Source organism: Ptiloglossa arizonensis, chromosome 12, assembly GCF_051014685.1.
Source record: "Ptiloglossa arizonensis isolate GNS036 chromosome 12, iyPtiAriz1_principal, whole genome shotgun sequence".
NCBI classification, from domain to species: domain Eukaryota; kingdom Metazoa; phylum Arthropoda; class Insecta; order Hymenoptera; family Colletidae; genus Ptiloglossa; species Ptiloglossa arizonensis.
Window position 1 is genome coordinate 11,146,288 of NC_135059.1, and position 22,281 is coordinate 11,168,568.

At 45.2% G+C, this 22,281-nt stretch overlaps 1 protein-coding gene across 3 annotated transcripts in view; it reads left to right on the plus strand.

The window, feature by feature from the left end:
* Positions 1-911: 911 nt before the first annotated feature.
* Positions 912-22,281, plus strand: part of LOC143153266 (atrial natriuretic peptide-converting enzyme) — a 29,286-nt gene continuing 7,916 nt past the window's right edge. For all 3 annotated transcript variants that reach the window (XM_076324267.1, XM_076324269.1, XM_076324270.1), the window contains exons 1-5: positions 912-1,094; positions 13,275-13,458; positions 18,080-18,293; positions 19,089-19,460; positions 21,972-22,204. In XM_076324267.1, the coding sequence (XP_076180382.1) occupies positions 1,047-1,094; positions 13,275-13,458; positions 18,080-18,293; positions 19,089-19,460; positions 21,972-22,204 (1,051 nt within the window). In that variant the 5' untranslated portion in view covers positions 912-1,046. The remainder of the gene's footprint in view (positions 1,095-13,274; positions 13,459-18,079; positions 18,294-19,088; positions 19,461-21,971; positions 22,205-22,281) is intronic.

Consider the following 22,281-nt stretch of genomic DNA (forward strand, 5'->3'; position numbering starts at 1 on the left):
AAAGTGCATCCAGGAGCGAGGGAGCGACGGAGCGAGCGAGCTGGTAAACGGGGCCCGTGTCTCACCGTTCCCCCGGCGGTATCTCGGTCCCCGTTCGGGACAACAATCTCTCGCCTCTCGCAGTCGGCTCCGACTTGGTTGGAGAAATTGTTCCCCGCGAGCTCACGGCGAATCGAACACCGTTTCTACAGACCTCGTTCGTTTCCGTCTCCTTTTCTCCCGCGAGCACCTGTCGACCAGCGTGCGTGCGTGCCTGCGTGCGTGCGTGCTTGCGTGCACTCGGCTCCCTCGATCCGCGCCACGAGTCGATGGTGATTCGCGGCGAGCGCGGAAATCGATGCCGTTGGAACGCAAACGAGATTCTTCTGCACGACGCGCAACCGAGAGAAATAAACGAGTCTTGGGATTTTCGCCGGCCGAGATTCGTTTCCAACGAGGATTTACGCGGTCTCGTTGTCAGCCGTGTCAAGGGAACCCGTCGAACCGCGTGAAAGGTGGCAGTGTCAAGTGTGCTCCGAACCGAATCAGGTTTCTTCGAGATAGAATTTCTTTTCTCGCGCGACAATAGCGCGAGACGGAGTTACGGCGACGCGAAATTCAGCGAATTTTCCTTCCCTCGGGACGAGAATTGGATAACTCGTGGTAATGAAATTTTCATACCGAACGGGGCGAACTTTACGCGTTCGGATACGTGCGCGCGTGTATACGTCGGGTATTGCGTACGATCGCTTTTTTTCTTTTTTTTCTTCTTCTTGTACGCAGGTGTCAAGATTTCAGGGGTGAACGACAGCGGAAGTACATGGAACCGATCTCGTTGGACAAACTTGTTCGTCCAGCGAGGAGAGGCAAATCATCGGAGCGATTCTGGTACAGCGCGTGCGAAACGAGCGCGCGTATTCGGTGCTCGCAGCGATCGTACGGCGGAGAAGCAACGATCGAAGGAAGATTATTCAGCCCCGCGATGGTGTTCGTGCGTATGCACGCGGCAAACCTACCGAAGGATCGTTGACGGGGCTGAAAGAAATCGTTGAAACAACGGCACGGAGATGACCGTCACGATGGAACACAAGCGGAAGAGCTCGTGGGACTCGAAGGTGAGACCAATGTGGCGCACTTTCCCCCTGTTAGCGCTTTCCTCGTTATCTCGTCCGCGCGAGTCTCGGCTGCGGTTAATTAGCCCCCTCCTCAGGGGGCCCGGTCCCCGTGTGAAATCAGACGCGAGACAAAACGTTAAATCGAAGGGGGATGACGGATGTCGACAGATATACGCATTGTTGCCCGACGAAAGTGTAACGTCGCGATCTCCAAGTTCTCTCGAACGATTCTAGCCGCACCGATAGAAACTTTGGGAACATTGGCGGACACGCTTCGAGAGGATATCGTTCGAAAGAAGATCGGAGAGACCGCCGTGGCGAATACCTCGATCAACTTTCGCGATTCTCGCGCAACGGTGATCGAGAACCTACGACGCGAATCAGTCATTCAGATGATCCGGCCGAAAAACATCCGTCAGATTTTTCTTATTCGTTTTTCAACGAACCGTAGGACTTTTTCGGTACGGAGCTTTCGCGCGCGTTTTCTAGCCTAGATTTATATTTTTTCGTGAATGAAAATAATGGAAATTCGTCGAAGACGAACAGCAATTTTGCGAGAGAAACTTGCAAATTTGTTTTTCAACGAAACCGTAGGACTTTTTCGGTATGGAGCTTTCGCGCGCGTTATCTAGCCTAGATTTATATTTTTTCGTGAATGAAAACAATGGAAATTCGTCGAAAACGAAAAGCAATTTTGCGAGAGAAACTTTTTCCTTTTTTATCGTTTTCTTTTACGTTGCATCGACCGTTCGATTATTGCCGACGTAATTCGCTCTATTTATCCGATCATGGAAAACGATAATCAATGACCACGTTGACGGATTATTTAAATTATCCGTACCTTAAAAATCTGGATATTTTTGTAAATTATTGGAAATATCGTTGGCGGTTACGGTTTGTTAAAGTTGTGTAGCGAACGTTTTACCAGGACCGTTAGAAAGTGTGTTCCTCGATAAAGAAATAATAATAATACGGTGGGAATAGAGCATCGCTTCGGTTTGCCCCAATTAACGAATTTAATAACAGGATGGATAGATCGTGGACGATCTACCGCGTGGACTCGTCTTTCGTTTGAAATTACGCTTCTGGAGCTCATCCTTGGCGGATTTGTCAAAATTACGATTTATATTTCAAAAACGGTAAAAATCCTAGAGGAAAGAATTCGTGGAATTTGTAACTCTACGAAGAAAGTTTACTCGTTGAAACTCCATCGGTTGCAAAATGAATGGAGAACAGCAAAGTGCAATTGCACTTTTCGTTTTGAACGGTGTCGTTCGATTTCTCCGCGTGAATCGATTCTTCGGGCCATTTTACGCAAAAGACATCGGCTAAGATCGTGAAAACTATACTCGAGGAAATTTCCGATTTCTCTCCGAATGTTGCAAGTGCTCGAACGATTATCCGTTCTAAAATTAAACATTTTCATACGCATTTCCCAACATTTCTCGTCTCATCGTTCGATCGTTCGACCGATCGAATCAAATTCGAACAATTCGTCGCAACTCTTTCTTTCGTTCCACTACCGAAATATTTCGTACTCTCGTTTGTAGTATGTCTCGTTTGAAATATCACATTCATCTCAACTTCGTATCGATACCGTGTCCATCGATACCGCATTCAAAATTTCTCGCGAGTTTTTTGTTCTCGGGTATATCGTTCGCGCAGCGTGATACTCGAACGTGCATTTAATACCGTTAATAACCGTGCAGTCTCGACAAGCGGATCGGATCAATGGCTTTCATAAACCGCGAGAAGGTTGATAAGTGTATTGCTCGCGTTAATTGTAAACGGGAGGAAAAAAATCGGATATACATCGAAACGAATATCCGTACGGGATACGATCGCAGTGAACGTATTTCAAAAAAATAGGAAAGAACTTGGGAGAATACGGGTCATTCGTAGGAATTACAAAAAGAGGTATAGAAAAACGGTACCACGGAATGAACGCATTAGTGTATAACACGTTGGCATACGCGAATACCACCCACTGCTTTCACGCGAGATGCAGCGAACGAGTGCAGTTTCGGTCAAGGTTCGATTTCCCGAATATTTTACGTACCGAAACCTGTATTCGTGCCATTGAGGTTTTACTGTAATTTTGTTTGTTTGTTTTCCTACGACAAGCGAACAGCTACGCACGTTTCGTTGGAACGATTTTTTCCGTTTGTGCACCATCGCGGAAAGTGGAACGTTTAATCGACGTAACGAGTCCACGCGATGCACAGACAATCTTCGTATCGAAAGAAGTGCATACGATCGGTTGAAATGCTCCACGAACTCGTGCTACGGAATTCTCGATACGTGTCCTATCGGACTGTATTCTTTCCCGTTTGGCACGTTAACGTGTAATTTGCGTTGTTCTTGCGTATCGGGTGATGCACAATTTAAAGCGTTATCGACACGATGGCGTTGAATGGTAACGCTCGGATCGTAACGATGTATTTAACGCAAATACGCGAAGAAAAATGATTCCGAGTTCATGGATCTGTACCTGGTCAGATTTGAATCCGTTTTAATTTTTTTCGTGTAGCTTTCCAAATTATCGGTTCAAGAGAAGGGAATAATTAAAAAATGCGACGAAAGATATCAAGAGTATTCGTATTTGGTTTAAGGAAATCTTTGCAACGCAACGAAGAAACGTTTCGTTACTTAACGTAGTGGTTCAAAGAAACGAAACTTCTTTTCAAAGAATTAAGGTTTTCGTTATCTTACCCGATACCTTTTATACGTGGAACGACCCGAGGAATCGATTTATGAAGGAACGGATGGTTCCATTTGCAAACGTGCACTCTGCGAAAGTATATTAAATTTTTCTCAACGATTCTTTTTAGCTCTAAGCGAAACTACATCGCTTAAAACGAAGCTGTACAGCTACACAGTTACTGTGCTCTCTGTTGCTACGATCGCTGTACAGACGCGTAATACGGAGCGCTCGATTTTAAAAGCTCGCGAAAGATAGAGAAGCTTCTTTAAAACGAAGCCAACGTCGAAGCACAAAAGAAATTGATAAACATTCGTATGGAAATGGTTGAATACGCAAAAGTCCGAATGTTTAGAAATTATCGTAAAAAAGGTAAAAGAGTTGCGATCAGTCGCGTGAAAAATGAATTCGTTCCATTAAAAGGGATACGTGAATATCTTTTGTTTATTTTAAACCGGATCGCGTTCACCGTAGTTCGATCGTCCCAAGATTTTCTTTAGATTTTTCTGCAACAAAAGATAATAATGGTAACAACGTAAATTTACAATACCGTACAATATTAATACGAAACGTGCGTGTTCCGTGTTGTCTTTCACATTCCATAGTGCTTCTTACGTAAAAATTATCCGAAGAAAATAAATTTAAGAAACTGATTCGGAACAATGGAAAAACAAGCGTATTTAATAATAAATCGTGCAAACTTATATTTCTTTAAACACCTCTGTAAAAATATGTCCCTTTCGAAGACGGATTTTCGATGAAAGCTGAAAAATCAATATGGTCGCCCTTTGTCTACGAGACACGTATATTCGCGCGATTGCACACAGAGTTCGTTACCTACCTGGATCTCGCGATATCGCGTTTACTTTGCAATACGTAGCCAAAGAACAACCATTGTTAAAACGATTTCGAAAAAAAAAGAACCACGAGAGTTCTTTACGCCTCTCGCCGATAAAACCCCGGGACGAGCAACGCCCGCTGAAGAATTTTCAAGGCAACGAATCACCAAATTGTCCGATCGTCCACGAGAGATTTTTCATCCGGCTGGTATCCCTTTGAAAAGATGCATCGACGATTCGAAGTGGTATCGTAACACGTCGTTTCCCCGCAGACGCGTTGACCCGGTTCTCCATTGACCCCGAATGGCGGACGATGCCGAATACCTACGCACTCGTCGGTTAACTAGGTTGGTTGGAATAAAGAACGATGCGTTAGCTGGGTTGGGTTTACCTGGGTTGGGCCTCGTCATCTGCTCTCTTCTCGATACCGTTACACTCGCTACTAGCGGCCAATCGCGCGATTGGCATTCCGCTCGTATACGTGAATGACATTTATCACGTGCTTCGCGACTGTTCGAACCTCGTCTCGAGACGCGAGAGAGGGCCCTTCTTCTCGCCTTCGATCGCGAAACACCTCGAGTTTCTCGACGCTGGCTACCCCCACCCGCGCCTCTTTGCCACGTCGCGTGCAGTTTGAACGCCGAGCTGTATAATTTCGCGCGCGAAACGATTTCAAGAGCCGCACGGTCGCGAGATAAAGGTTGGGGGGGGGGGGGAGCATACGGACGGCGTACTCCTGTTAATCGGAGAAAACGATCGTCGAGTACGTAACGGATAAGCGGCCATGGCGATAACAGCGTACGTTTTACGACTCGATGCCGCGGTGGTCGGCTCCCAAGAAGCACGTGCTCGTGTGAACGCGCTCGCGCACGCGCACGCGCACACGGTGCCCCGATAACCGATTGTAATTTAAAGCGAGCAAAACTCGTTCCTAGATTGCTGCTCTTTTGGAAAGGTGGTGTAGTCCAGTAGACGTTTCGAGTAACGGTAATAACGGTAAAGAAAGACACGAGGAACCGGGCGGGAGCCAATGGGACTGGGTAGATTCTTTCCGCGGGTCGTTGACACCGTTTCTTCTCTGCGAGACGGACGCGCTCGATCGTTCATTCTTATCGCGACGATTGGAGAGACAAGAGAGAGAGCAGAAAGAAAGAAAGAGAAAGAGGGCAGAAAGAAAAAAAAAGAATGAAAGAGAGAGAGAGCAGAAAGAAAGAATGAAAGAGAGAAACAATTCGCGATAAAGGCGACGCGAGAATCGTCGGGGAACGATCGGTCTCGTCGATCTATTCTTCTACGGTTCGACGATTACGCCGCGTTCGACTCTATTCTACCGGAACCAGAACCATTCGAAACTCTCTCTATAACGAGGAGCCGACGAGGAAACCGTGGGGAGTATGAGGAGGAGCGGGGGGACTTTCACGAAAGCACCACCTATGGAAAGCACTTTTCTAACGCGATGAGTCTTGATTTTTCTCGGCCTTGAAGTCGTTGACCGTGTCCATTAACAGGGAATCGTTCCTCGAAGCGGCCGCAAATAGTCGGAACGCGTCACAATCGCGTCGACCGATCTTCGTCGTTTAACCGACATTGAATTCTACTTTCCAATACGATGCGTCTGGATTCAAGAGGGATGTTTCAGCGAACGAAACCATCTATCGGCGAAATCGTTGCGAAATCGTCCGTTTCGTCTCGAGTTTTCATCATCGTTTCGAGAATTCGGATTATAATATAAAGTTCATTACAGTATATAGGGATCTCACGTATTCGATAATGAATCGTAAATATACACGAATTTTGATTATCGGTGATCCCGGTGTTTAGGCTTCGCGTTGGTCTTATCGGCGCGTTCGGTGGTCCTCGCGAATAGCATCGTGTGTCCTTTGCGACTCTCGGCTTGGAACTGAAATAACGAAAAGAAAAATAGGCAAACCTTGACCGTTTCGTTACCAAGGACAACGACTGTCCTTAAAACTTAACATCAGCCGTTGACTAACGAGATCCGACACGCCTGAGATCATCGTTGCATTAATTGTAACGCGTAATTCTCGTGTTTCCTTCCTACTACTCCGATTTCGCGTCTCTACTTTCATCGTAAACCAGAGGACTAAAACCCTTCTCGGCCCTGTGACGTCCAGCTCGCCAACTTTCTGTGCATGTAAATCGTTGCCGGAACTTCACGCGTTCCTTATGGCAAGGAACTGTAGGGACAAGGAACCGATGGAGTCTCTCGGTGGTAGTTGTTGCACGCTCGAAGAAAGGGCCAGCTTCCAACGTGTTACGATTTTCATTCGCCAAACGATACAATTTTACACAGCCGCGTGTCTCTCGCGATTTATCGCGCTCGATCGAAAGGGTTACAAGCACGGATTGCGCAACCACGGGTTCATTAAACAAGCATTTCCTACGAAAACGCGCACGCCGGAGACTATTATCGAACTAGGTTGGAAGAACACAAAGGCTTCGTGCTCAAACTTTCATTCGACTTTCGTAATATCCCCGCGCGCCATTGTTCGCCAAAGACACCCCTGGTGTCTCGATCGCGGTCCCTTACGTAACGCGCGAAACAAAATCTTTTGGTTCGCTCGTAGCTTCGATCGGTAAACACGGATCGTCTTTCTCGATCGTGTTCACGAATTTTCCTGCGTGCCTATCTACCGATCGTGAAACACCACTGTGACGAAAGAGCAGCGCGTAATCGAGCGTGCATCGGTCCAGGGTGTTTCTTTATCGATTAACCCCTTGGCCATAATCGACAAGGTCAGTTCCAACTCTCACTGGCCTTGTGAACGCTAAATTTGTTTTTTTTTTAAGCCATTGCGCAAAGGTTTCTTTTTAATATTTTTAAGAATATATATTCGAACCTACGAATGTGGACGAGACTCACGATATCGTAGACGAAGGGGTGTCAACCCCTTGTCGTATCGTTTAGTTCGATGAAACAGTTTCACCACGAGCCAAGATGTGGACACATCTGATGCTCACATTTAAAGCATACCTATATCCTTATTTGCTTCGATAAAATTTTTGTGGACGTTAAGAAATTGACTTTTTCCATCTCGTCCCGCTCATTTCATTCCTTCACCTTTTTTACACATATTTCTTGTGCAGTATACTACAGCAAAAAACGCACAAACAAACGATACTTTAAAATGTAAACAGTAATTCTATAAATTCTACGTAATAGATAAGAACAGTTTCAAAACTGTATTTCATACGTAAACAATACTTTAACGGACATCACAAAAGTGTAATAAATAGCGTATAGCGAACGAAAAATGAAATTACAAGAAGGAATGCTTGAATGAATATCTAACAGAGAATTATCTACAACTCTAAAAATGAATAGTCTCGGGTGCCGATCTTCGTATCGCGATTCGGACCAGCGATGCTCGCGTTTGACCCGTATTCGATTCCACGGGGTCTGGCTCGTGATATTCGCGTACGGTCGAAAATTGTTACCACGAGCCAGACTCGCCAAAGAACGTGAAGATGTTACGCTCGTAACGGAGAACGCGACGTAACGCGGAGAAACGAGGGAAAAGGGAGTCCAAGCGTGGATAATATCTCGTTAAGTGTCTAGCGGTTCTCTCGACGAGCTGTGCTATCTAGCGCCCGTAAACACGAGCATCGTAGGTATGAGCGTAGGACGTCGAGTCCCGTGAGAAAACGAAATCGACCCTCGTCGAAGTATGTACTTCGCGGATTCACTTTTACTTCGGCGTACCGGGGCCACGCGACCCGCAATTTCCAACGGGCCGATATCAATGGTAAATTGAAATAGGTGGACGAACGAGCGAGAATAGGCGTACGGGCAAAAACAAAAGATAACGTTCGCGTAACCGACCGGGCGCGTTGAACAGCGTATCGCTCTTTCCACCGAGCGTTCACCATCTTTTTCATTCACCGGTCTTTAATCTCCACCCGTAACATTGCTCGATTTCCACATCCGAATCTCGTCGGTGAATCGGTTATTAACCATTTTGCACTCGTTAATTTTTCTTCTTTTCGTTTACCAACGATTCCTCGATCGATTTACAAAATATTGGATTGTTTGGAAAGTCATTTCGTTTTTCAAAATGGAGAGTGTATCGTTTAATAAAATATTTGTACACTCTAAAAATATCGTGTTTCATTTTCACGAAAGAAAACGAAACTTTCCGAACAACGTAATAGATAAAGAAAGGGGATCCGAATACAATGTTGTATCGCAGAGGTACAGAGTGCGTAACGAATATATTTTTCACTTATATCGAATCACATTCGACACAGAGGTGGTAAGAATTAAACGTAACGATAATAACCACGCGTAGCACCACGATGGCTCGATTCGTCATTAAATTCAAGGATCGACGTACAAGAAGAGAGGACCCCGATCGACCTTACGTTTCTTTGCGAGTTGCAGCAATATAGCGAGACTCGCGATTTTCTGCGACTAATTAACGCAAACGCGTCGGTAAAAGGAATCGGACAATTGTTTTCCATTGTTCGAATCTAACATCCATTCCCATTGTCGGATTGGGCAACCTGGCGAACAATTATGGACGATAATCTAAATATCTCGAGGTTCTATTGTCTCGAGTAACGCGGAGCAAAGAGTATCGTGTTTACTTACCTTTTGAACGCGTATCGAGTATTTCCTTGGGTTAAACGAGTGGTCACTCTCGGTCGTATTATTATTGTTGTTGAATAATAACAGAAACGAAACACGAGATACGGAACGGAGTATCGGGTGAAAAAGTAACACGCATATATTACTTTTCTTATCGTTAATTACAAACGTGTATATACGTATATAAGTAATGATAAACACACGTTTACGGTAGTGGGCGAGGTACAGCCATGCGGTGCTGTGCTATTCACCTAACCTCAGAACAATGCATCAAGAATGCGATGAAATCAAATGCAATGAGACGCGTAACGTTTAAATACGCGCAGAGAATAATCGAAGAAATTGACACGAGGCAAGGTAGGGGAAACCTAATTTCGAAAACAATGGAAGAAAAAAATGTATACACTGCCGCGCGAAAATATACCGTCCCTTGTTAATTTTGTTTCGACCAAAGGGTAAAGGTATTATAATTAAACTCGCAACTTTAAACTACTCGATAAATACAGATGTAAAATTTCAATCGGAAACATTTATTATTTAATTTTTTAAGATCTTTTAGAACTCCTGCGCACATCTTTGACTTCCTTCAGGGTATTTACATTTACGACCACTAGAGTTACTACAAGTATTTAAATACCATGGAAACGGTCAAAGAATATATCACGAAACCTTAAAGAATATATACACGGAAAATGACGAATTTATCCATCAAAATTCATTCGAATGTTTCACTCTCAACCTTTAAGAGAATCCGCGAACGAGAATAAACGTTACGAGAAAAATATCACGGCAACTGTTCGAAATATAATAACGTAAAGAGTAAAAAGTAAGCAGCGAAGTGTCGCGTTCGAATGGATAATCAACGTAAAAAGTAGAAAGTGTCGCGAAAGTATGCGGTTCTCTTGGTCCGTGGATAAATGAAAATTCAATGGAGGATCGAGTAGTTTGAGCGATTCGTGGTATCGGTTAGGAAAAGGTGCGCGATCCACCGGTTGGTTCTCCTTTCGAGCGTGTGCCGAGCGTAACATTTGAACGAGGGCGTAGGCCTCTCCGCGGCGTCGTGCATTCGCGCGAGTACACGCGAACGAGGTGTGCCGGTGTTGGTGGTGTGGTGTGGTGTGGTGTGGTGTGGTGTACACATAGATCGGTGGCGCGGGACGATTACACGGACGCTTGCACACTCGGATGCGCGCGTCACGGAAGATAAGCTCATTGTGCCAGACGTTGAATACGGAGTGCTCGAGTCCTGGTGCCTACCCCTATCGGACCGATATCTCGGTTACCGTCGATTCTAGCGGGAATTGTCGTAGAAGGAAACAATTTGGGAATGAAATTTTCAACAATTTTGTCTATTTGTATTTTTCTCGTAAACGCGTTCATAAGCGAGATATCTCGCGTTCTTTCACGGTGCCTATCCCTAAGCGTACCAACGATACACGCGTACGGTGCGAGTCCTGGTGCCTACCCCTATCGTACCGATATCTCGGTTACCGTCGATTCTAGCGAGAATTGTCGTAGAAGGAAACAATTTGGGAATGAAATTTTCAACAATTTTGCCTATTTGTATTTTTCTCGTAAACGTGTTCATAAGCGAGATATCTCGGCGTTTGTTCACGGTGCCTATCCCTAAGCGTATCGCGTGCTCCGAGACGAACGTTCGCGCGAAATTCTCGCGCTGGAGAACGAACGAACGTACGCGCGAAATCGCGAGCTCCGAATGAACGTAATTGCGCGCGCGCGCGCGCTCCGATACGAACGTGCGCGTGAAATCGCGCGCCCCGAGATGAACGTACGCGCGAAATCGCGCGCAAAACTCGATCGGGGCTCGTTCGAACGCGCGGTACTCGGCTTACGTAACGCATTATTTTGCTCGTTGCGCCCGATCGCTATGCAATTCCAATCGCGAAACGCTTACCGCTTGGTTTCCAGGGATCGGTGGCGGTGGTCTCGTTTTTAACGCCGTGTTTCGTTACGGTTTATCGAATCGCGAATCGTGCCTCGATCGGCCCAGATTTTTCACGGTTTTTCGTCCCGGTCCGCGAAACGAACCATGAACGGATCACCGCGACCGTTCGAGGGCAACGATACTGGAGGGAAACCGGACCAGTGCCATAAATTCGAGGTTCACGGGGGTCGGAACCGTGTCCAGTGACACGATTCGGAGGACTGTGACGCGTTGCATGACGCGGTTGTTCCGGACCTCTTGTATTTTCGAGTTTTCGGTAGAGACAGTGGAACAATGATCGCGCGTAAAGCAAAACCTTCGATACAATTGAAATTCACGTATCGCGTACGCGAATATCTAACTTTCTTGCCAAGTGTATATTTTTATTATTAAAGAAACATCGGCAGCAACGAAGTGACACGCCGCGAAATTATTTTCAAAAAAGACAGTATCGAGTATCATTTCTCATTAACGAGCATCGTTCACAATTAACGTGCACCGTTCACAATTAACGTGCACCGTTCACAATTAACGAACACCGACGCAGTAGTCGTTTCCGCGACGAAGAAATCGTCGCGACAGCGCCGCCCGTCCGTCCCGTCGTTGGTGGTATAATCTTTGTCGTTTCGTTTGGCCCCGTGAGACGGAAATGCGGTGATTGTTAATACAAGTCGTGCCTCGCCGAGAAATCTCTCGTAATGCCGAGTCTTTCGTGCTCGGACGAATCCAGCAGTGAGGTGAAACACCGGGTTCCCAACGTTCGTTGGGGCAACAGAAGAAGGCATTTACAAATATATCGGATACTTTGATCGATGTTTCTTTCGCAATGTCGAGCTTGCATCTAGAGGCGTCTGTAACTCGACCGGTGTATTTAACCGGCGCTGTTCAGGATCGGGAATGTTGTTCGAACGGATAATTTATTTCGATGTTTCTCGGTGCACGTTTTTCGCTCGAACGGCGCGGTCATTACGGGCATCGACGTTCGGACCGATATCTCGGTTACCGTCGATTCCAGCGAGAATTGTCGTAGAAGGAAACAATTTTTGAACGAAATTTTCAACAATTTTGCTTATTTGTATTTTTCTCGTAAACGCGTTCATAAGCGAGATATCTCGCGTTCGTTCACGGTCGTCGCCGCTCGTCGTTCCTTTCTTCGAGGAAAAGTGATATTTGTTGGAAACATTTTTCAACATTGTTGCGTTACGTGGATCGCAAGTACATTTCGTAGATACGTTCGAAGTTTCTTTGCAATCGCTCGAGATGTTCTCCCGGTGACGCGATAACGAACGAACGATCCTGCGTTTTATCCATCTTCGTAACAATCGATTTTATCGACATTTTGTACCGCATGAAACAGTTTCCAAAGGTAGGAAACGGATCCGATTGTAATCCCAGGAGAGAACAAATAAAATCTACCACTATCCGAAGAAAAGTCTCCGAATATAGTCCTCTCGTCGACTTTTGTTACGCGCGTTTTTGCTGCAGAAGCTGAAACAAATATCGTATATTCTATGGTCGACGTCCACCTACAACTGCCCCTTCTCTGTAAGTATTTTGCAACGTCGTGTATTTTAGGGAGAAACAGAAATCAGTTCCTGGTTAAGAGGAATGTGGTACCGCGAGTAAGTAGAATGTAGAAAATGTCGAGTAATTTTTGCCTAGTCATAGGCCTTCGACGGCCGACTGAAACGACTGACCCACTGTACGGTAACTCAGGTTTTATGGGGTTACGCCAACCAAGTATTTTGTTGGTAAATTTTGACTTTTACGGAAGTTATAGCTGCTCGTGAACTTAAAATACAAGGAATCTTGTAATCTACGTTAAAGAAGCTACACTTCGAAGTAGACTCGAACCTAAACGCGACAGATTCGAAACCTCTATCAGTAGTTTCGAAAGAATTATAAAAAAAGGTACTTCTAAGTAGATTAAAAATTCAAAGTTCAAATTTCAAAATTCTTTTGAAATCATTTTCGTTGGCTGTAAGAAACAAATATTCGTCCATCGAGTGAAACGCCGCGCAACAGACGGCGCGTAACGAACGTTTTCATTCGCTTTTGATCATTGTTAACGAATATTGTTTTTTAGATCTCGGTGAGCACGGTGAGTACCAGAAGATTCAGCCGTGCCGGGACACCGAGCTCGATTCTATCGTCGGACAGCGACATTCGGTTCACGAGGAAACTCGGCGGACAATACCGTTGCGGATGCTGCGTGCTGGCTGCATTTTTGCTCTTCCTTCTGTTCTCGGGTGTCTCGATATATCTCGGCTGTAAGTATGACACGCGGTCTTTACGGAAACGTTGCCCCGTGGCGCGAATTGGAGCGTTCCGGGCTTCGCGGCACGCTGTACACGTGCATACGTAATTAACGATTGCACCGTTTGTCAGACACGAGGATCGCGTGCTCGGTCGAGTGATCCGAAACGCCGCGCCGGTTTCGTTCCCCGCGCTTTCTCCGCGAACCTAGGCTACGTGTTCACTCGAGAGTAAAACTGTCGCGAGTCGGTCTCGAGAGTGTTTCTCACCGGTGGAAACTGCATTTGAGAGTCTGACAATCACTCTCAAACGTAGCCTCCGACGGTGAGAAGTACACTCGAGTGCAACTCGCGACAGTTTTACTCTCAAATGGACGCGTAGACACGGGCAACGAAATTTATTTTCGATTTCTGGTCATCCAGAAGTATACATATATATTAATTCGACCTGGACTCGGTTTCATTTCACACATTATTTCTAACGAAAGAGAAAAAAGAAGACTTTTGAAATCCTAGGAATAATCTGTGCCGTATTAGAAATTGGATTTATAGATTTTATAATTCGAGCTCGTCGTATATTTACAATCGGATCAACTGGTAGATGCACGAGCATACTTGACTGTTTCAACTATAGTTATTGTTATTCCTACAAGAGTCAAGGTGTTTAGATCAGTAGCGAGTTGCTCTCGAGTGTTTCTTACACTCGGTAGGAAAACCCTGACGATCGTTCTCGAACGCAGTCTACGCTTACAGAAAAAACACTTTCGAGAGTGATTCCGTTCAATAGATATACTCTCGAGTGAACGTCTAGCTTTATGAAAAGAAAAAAAAAGTTTCATCCACGCCACGGTCAAGCGACGACGATCGATGTCTCGACAGGCATGAAATTACCACGAAAACAGCGCGGAGGAGCGATCGTTCGGCCGAGACGGTATTCTTTTCAGGATGTTCAAACGTCTCTCGCGATCCACGATGCACGATCGACGATGCCTTCCTTTGTTACCGCGAGCGTGGTTTTTCCACCGTGAACGCGTGTGCACTTCACCTTGAGATTGCGCTCGACCGTGCGATACACGAAGAGCAACACGCGCGACGATAGGACGAGCTCTCGGCTCTGATCGATGCGAAATACGCTCGCCGGATCCGTGCGAAGATAACGAGCTGGAAAAGGAATACGACGAAGAGGAGGAGAAGGTCGAACGAAAGATCCTCGGATTTAAAGGTTCGCCCGTGCACGAAGGGAAGCCCAGAGAAGAGCGAAGGGGCCTCGGTACGTGACCGGTGTAAAAGATATTCGACGACCGGCAACGGGGCAACAGGGCACGGGAGAACGCCACGTGAATTGGAATCGATGTTTACACCGATTTACAAGAAAAATATACGCGTACGATGCTGGTGACGCGTTACTCGAACAACATTTTCAGTACATTTTTCAAATCAAATTTCGAAGGAATTTTTCCAATGAAATTTCATTCGAACGATAACGAAAATTTAGTTTTAGTTTCAAAAAGAGTCCAGTTGCAATATCTCGAATAATAACAATCGAGCTCTCGTTTTTGTACGAAACGTACGTGGAAAAAGCGATCAATGATTTACGGGACACAAAGGGTAAAAACAATATCGGAACGTTGTCGATCGATCGGAAGAATTTCGGCATCATCGAGGAAACATTTGCAACAAAGATCGAAGGAATAGGTATGACATTCAAATGGGACATTGTGTTCTATTTTCGATAGAAACGATACAAGTATTGCGATTTATACCGACGTAATTTTAACTAGATACTTACAGCGTCGGAAAATTTAATTTCTGTTGATTTCATCTATGGTAAATAGATTGTGTTTAAACACCGTACAAGACCAAGATGAAATTGTACCGAAGCAGAGGCTCGTTAACCAGCGACACGGAGAGAAAATACGAGTGTCTATGTCTCGTTAAAAGAAAAAGAAAAAAAACTATTTGCCGAGCACCGACATCTTTATTCTTCCGTACACGCGGAGAAACGAAGAGGACGATGACGCGGTCGGGGCCCATTCAGGTCTCCCGACGCGCAAACATAACGGTTCGACCGAGTTACCGACTCTTCGAGGAAAACACGCTCGCGTACTCCGATCGGGGAACATTTTGCTCGCCGAGGATTCGTACTCGTCGCGATAAAGTATAGCGAACGACGACTCCGCGGACGAGCGTCTCCTCTTGCCGTGAGAAATGCCAACCGAGGCGGTGCGCGACTGGGAATCCTATAATTCGTTCCTCGCGAACAAAGAGAGGCAAAGGTCGAAGATGTTGCACGATCGCATTGGTCCAGCGACGGAGAGGCCTTGAAAGTAGCAGAGCTAACGGTCTGACCGAGTTGTCGAGACATCGTGCCTGTGACCCCTCCAACGTTCGACCTTAAAGTGGGGATCCGTGTCCTTGGATCGTTTCGATTCGTCATCACGGTAACCGAATTCCCCTTTCGAAAGTAGTATTCCGTGGCGCTCAGAAATCGCGAAATTGCGCGCGCAGAAGCGTCTCGACGTGACGATTGAGAAGCGAAATTATCGAAAAGAATATAATATACATATATTGTATTCTTTTCCTTCTGTTTTCTTTTTTTTTTTCTCTTCGTTCTTTTCGTTGGTTCGTTTCGTCGAATCATCGTCGCGGGTTTCGCGAAAGGGAAAACGAATCTCGAGAATTACTTTCGAGGAAAAACGGTCGGCAGGGTTGCGCGGTTGATCTACAAGCCGCAAAAGATCGCTCGCCGTCCGCAACAAGTTGTATCGCGGATCGAAAAAATACGATCCCTGCTGCAGTGTAAAAATGATTGACCAAAGGCACGGTGAAAGGTGAGTCCCGAGCCGAGTCGAGTGGCTGTAGGCGCTCGAGTGCCCCGGATTTTCTCCTCGGTGTTTATAATCGCCGGCGCGTCAACTACGGTGGCTTAAGTCTCGTTTAATGTTCGAGTTCACTGGCTTAAGTCTCGCTTAATGTTCGAGTGTACTGGCTTAAGTCTCGCTTAATGTTCGAGTTCACTGGCTTAAGTCTCGTTTAATGTTCGAGTGTACCGGCTTAAATCTCGTTTAATGTTCGAGTACACTGGCTCAAGTCTCGTTTAATGTTAGAGTGTACTGGCTCAAGTCTCGTTTAATGTTCGAGTTCACTGGCTCAAGTCTCGTTTCATGTTCGAAAATTTGGACCGCAGATCGTGGATACGAGAAGCAGGAAGGACAAAGATCGATCGAAGTATTCGCCGGTATCGAAGAAACGCGAGTGGAACTCCGATCGTGTATCCGAACGGGCAATTTTATCGATAACCGAGGCATTGCTGTAGCATTGTACCGAAAATGTAACTACGCGTACGTTTCTCAAACGAGGAAACTTCCGATCCGGAAGAACGAAAGATTTCTTTCTTTGTTTCTCTTTTAACGAATTTTTCGTACATTTATCTATTCGTATTTCGAGAACACGGATATTCTTTTAAACAACGTTAAAGTGGACCAGATTTTGATTTTCGATAAACGATCCTGACTTCGGAGTAAACTCTACCTGTACATTTTATCGTATCTCGCGACAGTGTTCGCAGTAGCTCTAGGTTTTCCTTCGAGAGAATTGAATTTCACTTAGGCTCGCCCCTAACTGAAAAATATAACGTTTGGTAGAAATTTGCTTCAACAACCGACAGAAGATTCGAATACGAAGCAGCGACGCGTGTCTTGTTATTTGATCGGGTATGTCTGTGTTTATGTATGTTTCCATACACAAACCGGAAGATCGCATAGTTGAATACGCGGAAACTTACAAAACGAGCTAGTAGGTACTATAAATAGACTGGGGATTTTATACGTATAAGGCGTATGCGAAGATGAAAAGCATGTGTTAAACGTACACGTTGATGCAACCGAAGTTCTAATATTAGCATAGGGCAACCGGGCGTAATACGGAACACTCGTCTTCAAATGCGCACCAAACGTAAAGAAATATTTCCTTCTTTGAACAAAACCAACGTTAAAGCGCGCAAAGTTCAATAGACGTTTGTTCGCAAATGTTCAGATGTTTGAAAAATATATTGAAAAAGACACGATCGGTGATTCGGAAAAATAGTATCCAACGTGGAAAGAAAAGACGGGAATGTGAGTTTTAATTAAAAAAATTGAATTTCAAATTTGTATTTTAATCGCGTCTATCGTAGTTCGCTTGTCCAGGAATTTTCTTTCGACTATCGTTGCTACAATTTCCATCTGCGTAAACATCGATAACAATAACAACGCAAAACTGCGCGATATATCTCACGGCAGGAAAGTAATAATTGCATCGGGACAATATTTATCCCAATAAATCGTGGGAAAGCGATGCTACGTGACCTTCGTCGAAAAGAGGTAACCGTTTGACTGGACGTTCGGAAAGTTTCGAGGCAAACAAATTTTCCCTTTTCATGGAGCTTCGAGCATGACTCAAAACTGAATATGGTTGCCATTCGTCCACGATGAAGCGATTCGCACGCTCACGGTTAAAGCATTCGTTACTCTCTCGAGACACACGATGTTCCATTGCCCGCGTTTATTCCAATAACGCCCTCGAAACTTTTAATCACGAGCGTGAAATCGTTTAATTTTGTCCCGCTGTAGGGTTCAGATGTTCGTTGTGCTTCCAGACACGTTCCTAACTTCGGACCCACCAGGGGATCAGATCTTCTTGGCGACTTTCCGCGTTACCGAAGGTGATTCCTTCGCTTCGGAGCTAGCGGATCCCTCGACCGAAGCCTTTCGAATACGATCGCGGGAGTATCGCGATCGTTTGAATCTTATTTTCCGTCGCAGTTGGCTGAAAATCTCCTTCATCGCCGCGGAGGTGTTGGCGCTCGATGGGTAAGTGCTTGGAGAACGAACGACGACAGGTAGGCTACGAGACGACGAAACACCGCGGATTCTCCGCGGGAGATATCGTTGAAAGTTTGATCCATCTGTACCGAAACGATCCCCCGATTCCCGTGAGAGAAATCCCTTCGAGTGTGCATCCCTACCTCCCGTCACGCGACAACGTTGAAATCACTTTCTCGCGGTAACGCGACACGTGTGTACCTTGAACACACGTGTGTTCAAGGTACGAAAACGCGACACCCAGCGAACCTCGTCGGTTCATTGTTCTTTCTCTTCTCCTCGGATCACTGGAGAAGGGATCTTGAGTTATCGATCCTCGTACGAGCCCCCAAATAACTGTACTCGTGCGGTATATTGTAGTATATTTAAGAATATTATATATTACAGTGATATCGGTATTAGACGTAGCGTCGGTGATTAGATTCGCTTACCACTAAGGTAGATCGACTACGTATTAAACTAAGCTAACCGTCTTTGTGTCCTCGGCACGCGTCTTTATCGTTTTAGTTGCTACAAGTCTTATACCGGTCTTTCGTCTTAGTGCATCCCCCTAGAATTCCCTTTCATCCCCGTGCATTCTTACACTCGGTCGTCGCGCAGGACCCCCTGTAGAGGGATACTCGGGCCTGTCGTGAAAGCTAGCGGACAGATCGGCACGAAACGTTTACCCTGACCCGGGTCTGTCCGCGCGTGCTACCTTCTTTAGGCCCGCGTTCGAAGCAGACCCAAGCGGACTCGGAAAATCCGATACTACAATTGTATAATCGTTGATCGACCACGCAGATTGGAGGCGGGCGATTTGGTCGTGCACTTCGACGTACGATTCGATCCACGATACCAGACCATCACCACCGCGGACGTCGTGGACATACTAACGCGAGAAATAAATCCCGAGAGTTCCAAGTACTTGACCAATCTGACGATCGACTCGCGGAGCCTCGAGGTCCAGGAGAGCATTAAAGCGCTGAACGCCCAGGTCAGTTCGCAAACGACCGTTTCGACTCCACCGCCGACGACCGCGGCCCCACCCCCGAGAAGGTGCAGCGATTTGGATCTCTCCTATTGCAAACACCTGCCGTACAACGTTACGTCTTACCCGAACGTATTGGGACACCGTTCCTTGGCCGACGTGGAAGAGGACGTGATCGCATTCAGGTGTATATAAACACTAGAGATCCCTACGCGACGCTTACTTAACCTACGCGTACTTCGGCACGTGTGCATCGAACGTGCCGTACGTTTAAATGCACGTGTATTTAAATCGCACGTGTATTTAATTGCACGTGTATTTAAATCGCACGTGTATTTAATTGCACGTGTATCGACGCGCGCGTATATTCGAATCGTACGATTTTTCAAAATACGCTTCCCATTTATCGAACGACTACGTAATTGGACAACGTTCTCAGGCTACAGATACCGAAATAAATTTCAAAACCACTCTCATCGGCATTATTTGTTAAATCGTCCGGTTTGGACTGTTTTTTAGTAACAATATTTCTTTGTTTTCAACAAGTTTTCTTTCGAATTTTGACGATTCGCCGTTTCGATTCGTTCGTAAGTATCTACGGTCTTGAAATTTGTCAAATTATATTCTCGTGATTTTAATACGCGTGTAATTCAATCCGCGTGAAGTGGTACACGTGTATTTAAATATACGCGAAGCGAAACGAAAGTACACGTGTATTAAAAATCGAACGGATCGGTGTAAAAATACTTTCGATACGGGTGTACGCTTATACACGTGTTTTTTTAATATATGTTCGAAATGACTGGAATGGAAAATTTTGATCAAGTTTGAATGTTTTCGACCGGCCGATTGGAGGTTTTTCTCGAAAGTGAGCGATATTACGGCGAGCTATAGCATCACTTATGTACCATTAAAGTGTGTGTTACGATTCGACCTCGTTTGCAACTAATCTATCTCGTTAATCTTTTTACGCGCAGTTTCTCTATTCTCCTTAGCTTTGTTTAATTGCGAATGAAAATTACTATTTTTCGATGTAAATTAATTCTCTTTTTCTATGTCTTTACCGCATTGGTAGTGTATTTAATTCGCGTTGACCTGTAATACGTTACAATAGCGATACATCAAAATATTACCATTTTGAAGAAATTGCAACGTTGAAAATACTCGCTCGAAATTATATTACCGTCCTAATTCTTCTTACCGAATGACCTTTTACCTCGTGATCTTCGAAATGGACGATTTACCATAGCGGTAATCTTAAAAAATCGATTTTTGAAGGATACGCGAAAAGAAATACATTTTGACGCCGATAAATGCTTATTTTTTTTATATAAAATATTAAGATCTCGAAGCATCGATACTTACCGAACGCGAAACGAAACAAATCAATGTTTTTATTCTTCGGGCTAATAATACAATTTCATCGAATCCCTTTGTTGCTCAATTTCTACAATTCTTTTGATACTTGAACGAAAAGTTCGTCGATCTCTTGAGAACTTGGAATGTGGTCATAGTTGTTCAATTTTGTTATCGAAATGATTTCCGAGAAAAATAATACTCGAACATTTGCGTTATTCAAGAATCTGCAGAGCAAAGTAAAAGGACATCTCTTGCGATATACGTGGAACTGATTTGCGAAAACCGAAGAGAGAAAATTAAACTGTTATCGGAAAAACGCGTGGTAGCTAATTACACCGATATTGACACTCGATTTAAAACGCATAAAAGTCTAGTTTGCTGCGACCGTGAGCACCGTCGGTAGACAGGAAGCTGGTAAAAAATAGAGAATTGGTTCAACGGACGGTTATAGAAAGGTGCACAGTAGCTTGTTAAAATGGTAAATCTAGATCGAACAGAGGCATATAATTTACCTCGATAGAAGCCCGACAGACCGTCAGGTTTGACGACTATTTTTGAAAAATACCCCGATCAACGGGTCGAAAACGTTCAAAGAATGTTTGCAACGCGAACCGAATTTTATACAGCGTGTGCTAAAATCGATGGTCGGAACTTTGGGTAGATCCGATTCTCGTCTAAATAAGAAACTAAACGATTGGCGAGCACGAGTCCGGAGATCGACGATCTCCAAGTAGCAAGACACAATATGATTCTGTCGCGATGGATATCCCGAACGTCCCGTTTTTATGTGCGCGACGACACGGTTCTTCGCCCTAAAAAATGTTCAGATTTTCCCTTTATTTATCGACAAGAGAAACTGACATAATGGTTGGTAAACTCTCGAATTCCAGATCGATTTTCGTGATAGATTTTCGCTTATTTCGCCGAGTACTGTAGCCATTCTTGAGCGTGCACGAACTCTCGACGAGGAAACGTGTCGAAGCGTGTATCGAAATAAGAGTGTAGAAATTTCGAACGCCTGCCAAAATCAAATTTTTCTCTCCGACTTGGAAACGAACCAAAAAATTCCTCTCCGGATAGAAATTTCGACCAATTGTAAAAAGACGAACGCGACGCGTCGCTTGCTCGATAAAGATCACGATCTCCGTTCGTACGATCGCCAGAAATATTTACAAAGAATTATTCGTAAATCGTATCGCGCAAATATCTGTCGTATCGTGAAACTCGCTGCCCCGCTATTGGACACTTTTCCGCTTACTTCGAGACGCGTTACACCCGAAATTAAATTAACGATTTGAGCAGCACACCCTGTATATTTCACGTACGTTGTCCGACAGGGAGCTAGTCGACGCGGAATGTTACCGATTGGCGTACGACTTTGTGTGCCAAGTTCTGCAACCGACTTGCGTACCGAGTCAACCGGAAGACCTGCTGCAGTTGCCGTGCCGAAGCTTCTGCCGTGAATTTTGGAGCGGATGCGGGAGCCGGCTTCCGGACAGAATCAAACGGTTGCTGGACTGCTCGAATTTCCCGGAGTACGCGGACCAAGGTGGCTGCAGAGCGAAACCAGGTGAACGATCGTAACCTTTTCCGACCGAGTTATGCGGAAACGATAAAGAACCGATCCGGCCGTGGGGGGACCCTTGA